The following is a 13,859-nucleotide window of genomic DNA, read 5'->3' on the forward strand; positions in this document are numbered from 1 at the left end:
TGATCAGTATAAGCACTAGACGATAGCACTAGACAATGGTGCTACACGATGAGCGTGAGCACTGGATGATAGGCAAAGCACTAGACGATAGGTGCTTTAGGATAGGTGTGAGCGCTAGAGAATGGGCGTGATGCGTTAGACGATAGGCGTGTCACACCCTGCCCTGAGCCCGAGGAGAGGCGTGAGGGACAGCAGATACCACTCTTTTGTGATACCTACTACCCATCTGAACCTCTTTACTCTCAGTAAACTTTAAGTCAAGGAACTAAACAACTAATTTATTAAGCTCCTTTTATTACAATAGTGTAATGTTTATACAACTCAAAGGCTTAACTACAAAGTTTACTACAACAACTCTAAAACCCAGAAGTGTGACTGTGACGGTGGCTGACCTTGACCTTAGCAGCACCTTGGAACTCCTCACCTTTCACTACCTGTAAAGAAAAACATGAAAGAAAAGAATGAGCTTCACAAAGCTCAGTGAGTGCTTAAGCTACTTCTAGAGTCTATTTCAACCCATAATAACAAGCATATCACAAATACGAGGTTAACACTCAAACCTCAGCCTTGAATGAGTCTAGTCTCGACCTCTATCTACACGCACGGTAGATAGCTAAACTGATAACTACTTTGAATGAGTCTATTTTCTACCTACACACACGGTAGATAGTTAAACTGATACTAATCATAAACGCTTAGTCTTTTTGTGTTTGCTATGTTTTCTTTGTCTTCCATGTCCTCTATGTGCACATAGATCCCCGCTAATGGGCTTAGAAGCTAGGACTACCGACCCTCGGACCATCCCATACGAGGTTCCTCTCACCGGCTCAGGAACTAGACCTCTCGGTCCTCTGACCATCCCGTGAGGTTCTACTTACGGGTTGGGAAACTAGGTCTATTGACCCTATGACCATCCCGTTCCCACGTTCTCATTCTCATGCTAATTACTCATTCATAACATAAGCACATATATATACTCTAAAGGACATGCTTTAATACTTAAAGGAAAGTATCACTTACCTTGGTAAGACAGGAACCTTTCTTTCTAGAAGTTATTTGGTTACCTCAGCTCCCTTTTGAACCCTAAATTCCATATTCAATTTAAAGCTCGTTTACTCGTATTTCTAGGCCTTATTTCGAAATACTTCCTTATTAAAACATGCTCTAAAATGTCTTAGGAAGATTACCTTCCAATGTTAGCTTAAAACTCTTTGTAGTTTGGCCGGAATCCTCAAATCATCAAGACTTGCCCAAGCTTACCTAACAGCTCGACCCTTCTGCATTTTCCTCGCTCTCCAGCCTGATTCCTTGGAGTTGCTTCTCCAGCAGCCCTACCTTGAAAACTACACTCTCGAAGCTTTCAGGTGGTTTTAAAATCACTCAAAACGCACGAGTAGTCTGGGAGAACTCCACGTCCCAAATTGATGCTACTTCCAGACTTCACTGTCCGACAGCATCTCCTCCTCTTGGAACTTCATGATCAGCGTATGGGCTTGCTATCAATGCATGCCCTTCCTAATCAACGCATAGTCTCCTCCCAATCTATCTTCTAACACTCTTCCTTACGTTCTTTGAAGAGGATTTCAAGCTATTAATTGAAGAAACACCTTGTGGTGATATATATAGCGAAAGGAACCAATCCTTCTCGTCTTTACTAAGCCTCAACACAAGAAACCTCCTACTTTGGAGTGTTTGCACCATGCTTTGCCACCACCTTCTTCCTTGCCATTCACCTACTCTCATGCCACTCACCTGTTTGAGTTGTCTTTCTCATGGATAAGACTTCCTTTCCATGAATCTTTATTCGTTCAGCTTCTACTAACTCAAGTCTAACTACCTCTCGGTATAGCCATTTGTCCAGGTGAGCTCATCAGCCTTGCTGTAACGCAAGCCTCAGCATCGCTCCATCGTTTGGTCCATCATGTAACTCTTGCACTTCATCGCACAACACCATCATCTAATGAATCTCTCCCTGTCACTTAACGATCAGTCCTCTCGCTGTTGCCAATCGTCTAGTGCCTGCGTCCAATTGCATAGCCCTTATTCTCCTTATCGTGCAATGCATCTTCTTATCGTGTAACGTTATCGCCCATCGTCTGCATCTATCTCGCAATGCCCATCATCTAGCGCTCTGCCTATTGTGTAGCGCTCACGCTCATCGTGTAGCATCATCATGTAGTGCTATCGCTCAGCACCCGTGCATCGTCTAGCGCTCAGCTTATCATCTAACGCTTGCTCATCGCTTAGTGCTATCGTCTAGCACTGTCGTTTAGCTTATACACTTATCGACTAGTGCTTACACTAATTGTATATTGCCATCGCCTATCGTGTAGCTCGATCGTCTAGCGCATCACTTTACATCGTTTAACGCCACCTATAGCTATAAGATCGTCTACCACATCGCTCAACACCCATACATATCTATATGATTGTCCACCCAGTGCCTTATGCTCATTATCTCACTCTCTTCGCTTTCGCTCAGACAGCCTCAACACATGAGTAACTCCTGGCAATGCCTTTTGCCAACGCTTCAGCCAACATGCGTCTAAACCCCATAAGCTCAACGCAAAGTTTCCCTTGGCCTCAATGCTTAACTCCTTTTAACCTCTACCAACTTAGCCTTATGCGTTAATGTTTCCTAACACCACACGCATGGTTTCTTTTGACTATTACACTTAGCCAAATTTCCTCAACTCAAAGCTACTCAAGGAAAATCTATTCAACACTTAGAATTTTTCTTCTCTTCAACATAGGATTTACCTTATACTTAATTAATTCCCTTAGTTACCTGCTTAAGTAGGAAAATGGAAGTCTGGATTTCAAAAGGCGCCAGTGCTACACGATGAGCGACAATGAGAAGTACGCGATGAGCGACAACGAGAAGTACGCGATGAGCGACAACGAGATCCTTAGCAGTGAGAGATTAGTAAATGATGGAGCTCTACGATAAGCTATATGCTGAATGATGAGCAACAGTGAGATCTTTAACAGATGGAGATCATAAATGATGGAGCTATGCGATGAGGCGTAAGCGTTATGTGATGGGCACAGATGCTAGACTACTGGCAGCAGCGAGAGGGTTGGATGATGAACGACAACGAGAAAGCTAGATGATAAGTGACAATGAGAGATTAAATAATTGATGTAGCTAGGCGATGAGTACAAGAGCTACACGATGGACTAGACAAGGCCAAGTGTTCATGTGATGTTGAGGCTTGCGTTACGAAAGGTTGATCAATTCAACTGGATAAGTTGTTGAACTGAGAGGAGGTTGAGCTTGAGTTAGTAGGAGGTTGACAAATAGAGATTCATGAAAGGAAGACTTATGCATGAGGAAGACAACTCAACTTCATGCAAGTAGGTGAGTGGCATAGAAGTAGGTGAATGGCATAGAAGTAGATGGTAGCAAAGCATGGTGCAAACACTCCAAAGAAAAATTGTTTGAGAGCAGATTCAAAGGAAGACCAAACGGTTCTGAGAGAAGGAGATGCTGTCGAACAATGAGGTCTAGAAGTAGCATCAACTTAGGACGAGGAGTTCTCCTAGAATAATCGTGTGTTTTAAGTGATTTCAAAGTAATCTGTAAGCTTTTAAAGTCTAGTTTTAAAGGTAGGGCTGCCAGAGAAGAAGCACTAAGGAATCAGGTTGGAGAGTGAAGAAAAGACAGAAGGGTCGAGCTATTGGGTAAGTTTGGGCCAGTCTTGATGATTTAAGATTCCGACCAAACCACGAAGAGTTCTGAGCCAATATTTTAAGGTAAGCTTCCTGAGACATTTTAGAGCATGTTTGTAGGAGGTATCTCGAAATAAGGCTTAGAACCATGAGTAATCCGAGCTTAAAATTTAATCCGAAATTAGGGTTAAAAAAGGAGCTCGAGGAAATCAAGGAACTTTTAGAGAGAAAGGTTCCTACCCTACCAAGGTGAGTGGTAATTTCCTTAAAGTCTTAAGCATATCTTTTAGACTATATGTATGTGCTTATGTTATGAATGAGTAATTAGCATGAGAATGAGAATATGTGAACGGGATGGTCAGAGGGGTCAATAAACCTAGCTCCTGAGCCCGGAGCAGAACCTCACGGGATGGTAAGGGGACTAAGAGATTTAGTTCCTGAGCTTGTGAGAGGAACCTCATATGGGATGGTTAGAGGGTCGGTAAGCCTAGCTTCTGAGCTCATTAGCGGGGATCTATGTGCACATAGGAAACATAGGGAATGCAAGAGAGTAAGCGTTTATGGCTAGTACCAGTTTAACCATTTATCGTGTGTGTAGATAGAGTTGAGAACAAGCTTATATGTCTATCAGTTTAACTATCTATCGTGTGTGTAGATAGAGTTGAGAACAGACACATTCAACGTCGAGGTTTGAATGAAACCTCGTATTTGTGATATGCTTGTGTTATTATGAGTTGAAATAGACTCTAAAAGTTGCTTACCACTCACTGAGGTTTTTAAAGCTCATTATTTTCTTTAATGTTTTTCTTCCCAGGTAATGGAATGTGAGGAGTTCCAGGGTGCTGCTGAAATAGACTCTAGAAGTTGCTTACCACTCACTGAGCTTCTTGAAGCTCATTCTTTTCTTTAATGTTTTTCTTCCCAGGTAGCGGAATGTGAGGAGTTCCAGGGTGCTGCTAAAGTTAAAGTCTGCCACAGCCATAGTCACACTTCCAGGTTTTAGAGTTGTTGATGTAAACTTTGTAGTTATGTCTAGGAGTTGTATAAACGTTGTACTTGTTGTAATAAAATTAGCTTAATCAAACAGTTGTTGTTTACATCTTTGACCTAAAGTTTTACGAGTATAAAAAGGTTCAGATGTGCAGCAGGTATCACAAAAGAGTGGTATCTATGGTCCTTCACGCCTCCCCTTGGGCTCACGAGGAGAGCTTGGGGTGGGGTGTGACAAAAAGAGTGAAATATCATGAATGAAAAATTACAACGAGAAAGTGATGAAGAAAACTCATCTTGTTAACTCTTCATTGAAATGAGAATTGGTGATGTCTTCAAAGGTGATGTCTTCAAAGTGGATGTAAGAAAATATTGCTAAACCACTATAAGCTTGCATGTTCTTCCTCTTTTCTACTTCTTCTGATTCATTTTTCTTCCAATCGTTGCAACAGTAAAAAGGTATTTTGATCAAGGTTTCCAGATTTTGTAATCTCCATTTTAGTCGACTTCTTCTAAATGTTCAAAAAGTTGAAAATGAATATAAAGTAAGAGAGAAGCTTTCATATGAATATTCTTTCTTAGCCATTTATTCCAAAATTTTATTTAGATATGTAGACTTCGATTATGTTATTTGTCTTATTTCCTTATCATCTTTCTTCAAATGTTATCAAAGAGAAATAGAAAGGTAAAAAATATTTGTCAGTTACCAGTAAAAAATTAAGCTTCAGCTTCTAATTGATTATATTTATTTTCTAATTGAGTCAATGTAGTTTAAGATTGTATTTTGTGTACTTCATATGAAATATATAGCTTTCTGGCTATGGATTCATTTATTTATTAGCTTTATCAACTATCATCATATCTTAATGATTACATATTAATTTTTTATTTTAAGAAAAAAGACAACTAGGATGTTGTTTGAATTTTGTTAGGCTTCAAGTACTTCAAATTTTCAATCAAAGGAGAAGGAAGAATAAAGCATTAGTAGAGGTGAGATTAGTTTGATTCAAGATTCTATAACAAAGTATTGAAATGGATGAAACGATGGGGAAAATGTAAAGTCTAAAATTTTTGGTTCTATCTTACAAAGTCTAATATATTTATTTTTGCATTTTAGCACTTGTGGAAAGGTTACCAGGTTGTCAATTCTGAAAGACAAGGGTTTGTATTTTGTATTCTTTTTCTTGATTAAAAAAAAAAAAAAGAAATTAGGTTTAAATATCACATTAACGTCTAAAATTTCAAGATTGGTTTAATTTTGGCATCTGAACCCAAGATAGATACCTTGGCCATCTAATAGTAACTAGAGCTACTAAATGTTATTCTGTAACCTATATGTCTTGATGCTAGTATACATGTTCAATGAACATTTTTTTGAAGTTTAAGAACTGAAATAATGGTCATTTTGTTGTAAGTTTAGAGAATAAAATGGATGAGAAAATTTAGTGGGTGACTATGTATATGTGATTAATGACTTGGGTAAGATTAAGCCTAGTTATATGGACCTTGTTAAAGATTGTGCAGGTGTTACAAGAATCATAATGATGATCTTCATGGAAATAGCTTTCATGCTTGCCTTATTTACATAATATTACATGAAAAAAATCTTTTCATGAATACAAAATAGGAAGTTGGGTGCTATTAGAGATGAATTTTGACGTTCTTTTTCTTTTACTTCTTGGTTCTTATTTGGGTCATCATCTTCTACCCCTCCTTCATTAATAAAAGTTCCGAGCTGCAGGGTTTAAGAGTTTGTAAGCATACTTCCAAACCACCATAATTCTTTGTGCATTTGATTGTTTATTTTACTATCTTGGTTGTAAGCTTTGAGTGTCTTTTAAGCTGTTGGAGGCTGTTGTGTTCAATTTGTACCTTCTCAAAACTTTGGATAGTTATGCTAGGTATTTTGGAAGAAACTCATTTGATACTTTCCTCTGTTATTACAAGTTGCTGCTTATCCTTGATTTATTTATTTCTATCTACAGGCTATAACATCTTCAAGAACGGAGAAGGTTGACTTGTTTCTTGCAATAGTTAATACTCAACTAAAAAGCAAAAATATGACAATTGATATCAAAGTTGACACAAGCTCCAATATAGCTTATTTTTCTTTTACTTTCTGCTTTATCGTCTCTCTGCTTATGATTTGAGTATCGTACTTGCCCTCCCCCACTCTCTCATTCTCTCTCTATCCATCACATAGCATGAAGTTCTAAATATATTTATATTGCTTTTCATTCTATAGTTTTTTTTTTTTTGTTCCATTACCAAATCATGAAATTTGAGTATAGGATGGAGCCCGTCTTAGGTAGGGCAAGATTTTACATGCTAAACTTTTATAAATTAAATATTTCAATTTGAAAATTCTGGGAGAAGGGCAAAGGTTACTTATAGTAATTGTGACAAGTATGAGGATCACTTTCTTAGTACATGAAGGAATTAGGAGGACAATATATATAAAAGTTTTGAATATAATATTAACACAATTTGCAAAAGCTAGTCTGTATTGCTAATGTTATATTTTATCCCCTTTCACAAGATACAATATACGAGTTAAATTTGACCTTCGTTGAATTAATAATAGTTTGATTGTGTTCTTAAAATCTTCTAATATTAGAGTTTTCATTTTTATATTATTGTTTAACTTGACTATTAGATATAGTCCACTAAGCTAGTTGGGAGCTAGTCACAAGTCCCTAAATTCAACCCAAAAAGTAAGAATAATTTGCATTTTAGATTCTACTATAACTTACCATACATATCCTAAAAGTTTAGCATTTTTTTTTTACACCAAAATGGATTGGGATTCTTGTGGTGGTGGTTAGTTTTTTCTCTTTCTTTTTTCTTCTACTACTTCTTAGAAATGGGTGAAAAGGGGTGAAGAACCTCTTCAGATGCCTATTGAATTTGTATAATTTTGATTTTATATTATTTTTTGTTTTCAATGTTGGAAATACTAAGAGGCTTTAAATTTAAGTTGGGGGAGGTTATATAGAAATTTCTACTAAGTTAGGGGAAGGTTAGTACATTGTAATCGTATTGTTGAGGTTTAGAAAATTTTTGCTATCTATATTTGGACAACTCTTTTTAGAGGTTTAGAAATTGCACTAGGCTATATTTTTTCATTTAGGGATTTTCAGTGCAAGGGAATTGGATGCTTGCAAAGTTATTTATGTTGAAGTTAATGTCCTAAATCGAGTGTATCTTGTAGTTTGTAAAGACAAATTATATATCTAATAAAATAAGAGGTATTTTATTAGTGTCTAGACTGCATTAATTCAATCTAATAAACTAAGATCCAAGGTTGTTTTATGAAACTTAAACATGTATGTAGAGACATATAGGTGAAACAATCTAAATGGTTGTAGTAGATGGATAAGGCTGAGTACTCTATCCTTGTGACACTACGAATATGACTTGTTTCGTAGATGTTACAATTTTTGTAAAGTGCTACAAGTATTCTGATCTTAATCGTTCATGTGGAGACATGCGAGGGGAGGGGTACTCTATACAAAGAGTTTGTATAAGACCGGATTGCGTAATGAATAGTCTCTCTATATAACACTATTATTAGAAGAGACTTACATTTCACTGGGATGACCATAGGTGACTTGACTTTAATCCTAGGTGAGTTGTGAACTCAATCCTTTGATTTGTAGGGGTAAGAGTGGTCTTGTTAGCTAGCCCAACAAGCCTACCATTTTGGGGACTTATGGAGTTGGGAACACAACTACACAAGATGGAATTCACTCATTTTTCGACTTTAGGGAAAGTAGATAAATTGCTCCCTTAATAGCCGATCTGGGTCTTGAACATTGAGGCCTCAACCTCTTACTGGCCCGAGAGGTGTTTGTTTATAGTTGGACTATAAACTTATCATTCATTAGAGGGATCAGTGTTATTTAAGAAGTTAGATGTAACTATAGGGGTAAAATGGTATTTTGACTCAACTATAATTATGAGCAATTTATGAACAATAGACTAATTGTTGATTGATTATATCCATTGACACAAAAATAAATCTACAATGCGAATAGTACAACTATCGATCTTTAATGGAGTGACTGGTAGTTAATCAAAATTGATTAATTTCATTAAAGAGTTTAATTAATTAATCTTATATCATTGGAGCTTCTAATTTGTAGGGCTATAAGATCCCCTTATTAGCTCACTAAAGGATATATAACAAGAATGGTTTGAATTGCTCAAATTAACTAAATATTGATGAGATTAATATAATATGACTAATTATAGATATGATCTAAAATTAAGAGAGAAAAATATTTGGATAAGTTTCAAATATTAAAATGTATACATATAAATATTTAATAATTATGTTGATTAATGCTATATTAAATATGATTTAATATAGTCGTTTAATTGATAATTAATGGTTAATTAATTAATTTTTTAGAAGTAGAGATAAATAAACATGTAATGTTTATTTATTAATTAATTAATTATAAATATTAAATTAGATTTAATATATATGGTTATTTAATTATTGGACGAATTAATTAAATAAAAGTTATTTAATTAAATTAAAACTAGAGTAGGAATAAGAAAGACGAGGAGAAGGGGGTCACCTCTTCTTTCTATAAATAGGTCTCCATGATCTATGTTTATGATACAGTTGAATTGGAAATTCTAAATTCTAGTCTCCTATTACTTCTTTCAAAATCTCTCTTCTTTCCTCTACTACTTCTTCTTCCTCTTCTAAGTCATGAAGACTACGCATCCAATTCTTGGGATCCTAGAGAATAACAATGTTTCATTTATGGTTGTATCCCTTGATCATTGAAGAGATGTTCTGGGGAAGACGTGGAGGGAATCGTGAAGAACTTGGGAATCTACAAAGTTAAGTTTTAACTCTTTCCTCTTTTCTTCTCTTAAATGCATGCTAATCTTTGTGTTATTCATTGTGTTATTATTTTTATACTGTATTTTGTTTCTGTAAAATCGAAAATAAAAGTGCAAGATGATCACACGCTTCCACCTAGGATTCAATTTCTTCAATTTATATTAATTTTTTCTTGAGATTTTTTATTTTTTTATTTTTTTGGATTGTTTTCATCATCTCTTCATTGCTTTTGCTGAAGATTTATAATTTATTTTGTCTTTACCGTAGTTTTTTTGTGTTACATAAGGGATGCTTTTAAACCCTTTCTTATCTCAACATATCTTTTTGTTACTTGTTCTCTTTCGGGTAATCTTCACTTTCTAATCTTCAATCTTCTGTGCTAATTCTCTCTTTAGACTAGCATCTATGTATCATAGAAACTTTCAGACCTTTTCTGTTGTGTTTTTGTTTAGTTGAGTAGTGGTTTTCCTTTTCTTTTTCAGCATATGTGAAATAGATTTGCCAACCTTTCTTATTTTAGACAATAACACCCAATTATGTATTTCTTTTCCGGTTAGAATCAGTATAGAGTCAAAACGACATTTTAGCTCTTTTTCAATTGTTTTAAGAATCAAAATGAGATTTCTAACTTTTAGGAACTTTTTATGTGGTCTTGACAGTCTAAAAGACACCTACAATCCATTTGTATGTATAAAATAAATGATATGTGAATTAGTTTTGAGTTTGCAACTTTAAACCATGCATTTGTTTTTTTATTATATTTACTTTTATATTTGTTGTTATGTGCAATCATTTTTAGAGTGAATGGATATAATTTTGCGCATATTGTTTGTTATTTTTCTCCCTGCTTGAATGTGCCTTGTAATGTCTTATTTTAACTCCATGTTTCGATCTCCATGTTTATTTATTTATTTATTTATTTATTTGCTTACTTGGCTATTTAGATAATGAAAAGTAAAATCTTAACTTTGGAATTAACATTCTCTAATTCCGTTTCATTTTTCCATTTTTTTATTAAAAGTTTCTCACCTTTAAAATGAAATCTTACTCTAATTTAAAACAAAATTGGTACTTTAATTTGGTCTTAAGTCAAAGTTGAGTGTGACCGTGTGTGATATCTGTTGTCTTAGTAAAAGGTTTCTCAAGTTTTAAGGTTATTGTTGTTGAAAGAGTCATTGAATCTTTGGACTATAGGCCGTGAGAGATTTCTTGTTGGGATAGTGGAGGAGAGGAGTATCTGTAGGTCAAGAAAAAGAGTAAATTGACTTATAAGTGGTTATGACTCCTTCATTTCTTATATTGGATGAACCCACTTCTGGTCTTCATAGTTCTTCTTCACATTTACACTTCAAAGCAATTAGATGTAAGACCCTTGAAAAGGAGCAAACATTTGCATGGTTGTTCACCAGCCAAGTAAGCAACCAAGAAAAGAATCATCTTTATATATTTGGAAATGATCTAAAACCTATTTTGGTCTTCTTTTGGCTTTCATCCACATTGGTCATGGATGGTACATTAGGCACCACTATTGCTTGACTGATAAAGTCAAAATATACAAGTAATTTTTTCCAACTTATTAAAGTATTTTATGTGAATAATACTATTAATATGGTTTATTAGTTGATATATTATATGGCCAAACAGAACGCAAACAATTAGCAGAAATAAATCAAAAACAGTAAAGAACACCAAGATATATAATGGTTCGACCAGTTTGGTCTACATCTACTTTGAGAACCAGCTTGAATTAATTTATTAATGAGCAATAAAGGAATTTTACAAATTACAGATAATCAACGAAATCACCAATCTGTAATTTTAGTATCAACTGATACCAAGAGGGATCCGCACACAACGTCGCCTCTGAAAACTGAGAACATCCCATTGCAAAACAATCCAAAACAGTGTGTTACCCACCTTTGACCAGCGAACCACGCGCAGACCCGCGCGTATTTCTCACTGACAAGGGTCCTGAACCAACCGCTGTCGGACGCAGCCACCACGGCAAACCGCCGCCTCTATAGATGCAAGCCCACGCCGCTGCTTAGATCGGTGAAGTCCGACCAAGCTTTAACCGGTGCTGATGGAAACCAACGCCCACGCTCACGCCGCAGACTGTCCTGTTTTTCTTCTTCAGCGGCTTCAACACCCAGGCGACTTCCCTTCTTCTTTTCGATTATGGTTGCCCACTTCTTCAGCATAGGCAACTTATTTTTTTCCTTTAGCCAAAAGTCACGCAAACATCTGCCCTAAGTGGTCGAGCCACTATATATCTTGGTGTTCTTTACTGTTTTCGATTTATTTTTGTTGATTGTTTGTATTCTGTTTGGCCATATAAGTTAAGTTCAGAAACTCTCACATATTAGATGAATGAAGTGGCGACATATGCAAGAGCTATATATAATGGGAAGCATAATCATATTGGATGTTTTCCAAAATAGGAAAACTAGAATATACTTTGATGGTGGTAATTATTGGTCATGTGAATGTTCTTTTTGGATTATATGTACTCCATTTTTATGGGATTACGTGAATTTAGAGCTAACTTATATATGTATTTCAAGCACTAAAATGTTGGTTAAATTAACTTTTGAGATTGATATGTAGTATTTCATTTTTATATGATAATATGAATGATTCTATATAAATTTAAGTGGGAAATAACTTTTGATCATATACGGAAAAAAAAGCTACAAATGTGAATAAGAAAAATTAATATTTAAAATATATATTATTGCATCGCCCCCAATGTTATAGAAATGTTTAAAGTGTAACACTTTTTGCCAATGCCATAAAATGTAAAAAAAAAAAAAAAAAAAAAAAAAAAAAAAGGTGCAATTGAAAGTGAAATTTCATCACTTTTTGTAACGTTGAAAAAAGTTATAATAAGTTTTGACTTTCAATAACATCGGCTATGACAGCGTGAAGAAAATTGATATAAAAGGGTCAAAATAGTGTTTGTTACATGCTATAAGAAATTCTATAAAAACGTGAGCAAGATAGACAAAGTTGGTTGAAGTGAGGAAGATGGAGAAAAATGGAGAAATGAAGATATCTATGACATGAGAAAATTAGTTAAAGAGGAGATTTAGAGGGAGGAGTTGAGAAAATTAGGGATATAAAAATGTGAAACTAGAATGATGAGGATTTTGGAAAAGAAAAATATGTTTAATGTTTTAGTTAAAAAATTATAAATCAAGTATCTATTTTACCTTTTTTGTATTTAAAAAATATCAGTTTTCTTTTACATTGAATAAATATATCCTAATATGTTAGAGTGATTGGCCAATGATGGTGGTGCAAGAGGTGAATGCTCAGATAGATTTGTAGGCTATGTGGGCAGCGATGGAATATGCAACAATGGTGGTAATGGTGGCAAAGGGGAGTAATCAGGTGGTGTTGGTGATTGCGGAATAGGAGATTGAGGAGGCTTTGGTGGAGGTGAAAGATTTGAGGTTGTTGGGGTTGCCGGTAAGACTGTCCGAGACAACGAAAATGATAATGTGGGATCTAATGGCGGTGGAGTACCAGGCGATGTAGGTGGATGGAGAGTAGTAGATGGATTAGGAAAGGGTGGTGGAAGAGATGAAATCAGAGTAACAGACGATATAGGTGGAGGGAGAGTAGTAGATGGATTAGGAAAGGGTGGTGGAAGAGATGAAATCAGAGTAATAGATGATGTAGGTGGAGGGAGAGTAGTAGATGGATTAGGAAAGGGTGGTGGAAGAGATGAAATCAGAAATCAAAGAGAAATGGTTTTAGAGATGACTACTCCATCGATGAGGTGGTAGTTGCAAAATCTGATAGGTTCAAAGGAGACAATTGTTGCGGCAGCAACTGGCGGAGGAATTTGATGCAAGCGGAGATGAAGTGGAAGGAGAATTTAGAGATGGAGTTATTTAGGCACCACTAAGATCTTGATATACCAACGCTCTAACTAAAAATAAATTTTAAAATATGATAAAATATCTTAGAAAACTCTATTTGTTGTTTTCTCTTGCTAAAAAAAGTAAGTTTACAAATTAAGATATTTTAGGCAGTAATTGACGACATCTTAAATTCAAAATCATTAAGGTTTGGAAATCAATTAAAATGTTAAGATATCATAAAAAAATTAGTTATTTTTTAAAATAGAAAATTAGTTATTTTTTAAAAAAGAAAATGAGTTATTGTTTTTAATTCTATCAAATATATTTATTTATTTGAAACCAAGAATATTTGGTTAAATGGAGTTTACAAAAATTTAATACTGTAATCTTAGTAAATGATGTTTTGGTTTTGTCGAAATAAGCACGGTTACTTGTTCAAAGTTTCTCCTCACTCCACATATTAAAAA

General features: G+C 35.1%; 1 protein-coding gene across 1 annotated transcript; it reads left to right on the forward strand.

Annotated features, from left to right (window-relative positions):
• Positions 1-12,883: 12,883 nt before the first annotated feature.
• On the forward strand, positions 12,884-13,314 carry LOC120067023 (ctenidin-3-like). The gene is made up of 2 exons (XM_039018394.1): positions 12,884-12,908; positions 12,953-13,314. The coding sequence occupies exons 1-2, from the start codon at positions 12,884-12,886 to the stop codon at positions 13,312-13,314; spliced, it is 387 nt and encodes a 128-aa protein (XP_038874322.1).
• The last annotated feature ends 545 nt before the right edge of the window (positions 13,315-13,859 follow it).

Source organism: Benincasa hispida, chromosome 12 (assembly GCF_009727055.1).
Source record: "Benincasa hispida cultivar B227 chromosome 12, ASM972705v1, whole genome shotgun sequence".
In the NCBI taxonomy this organism is placed as follows: Eukaryota; Viridiplantae; Streptophyta; class Magnoliopsida; order Cucurbitales; family Cucurbitaceae; genus Benincasa; species Benincasa hispida.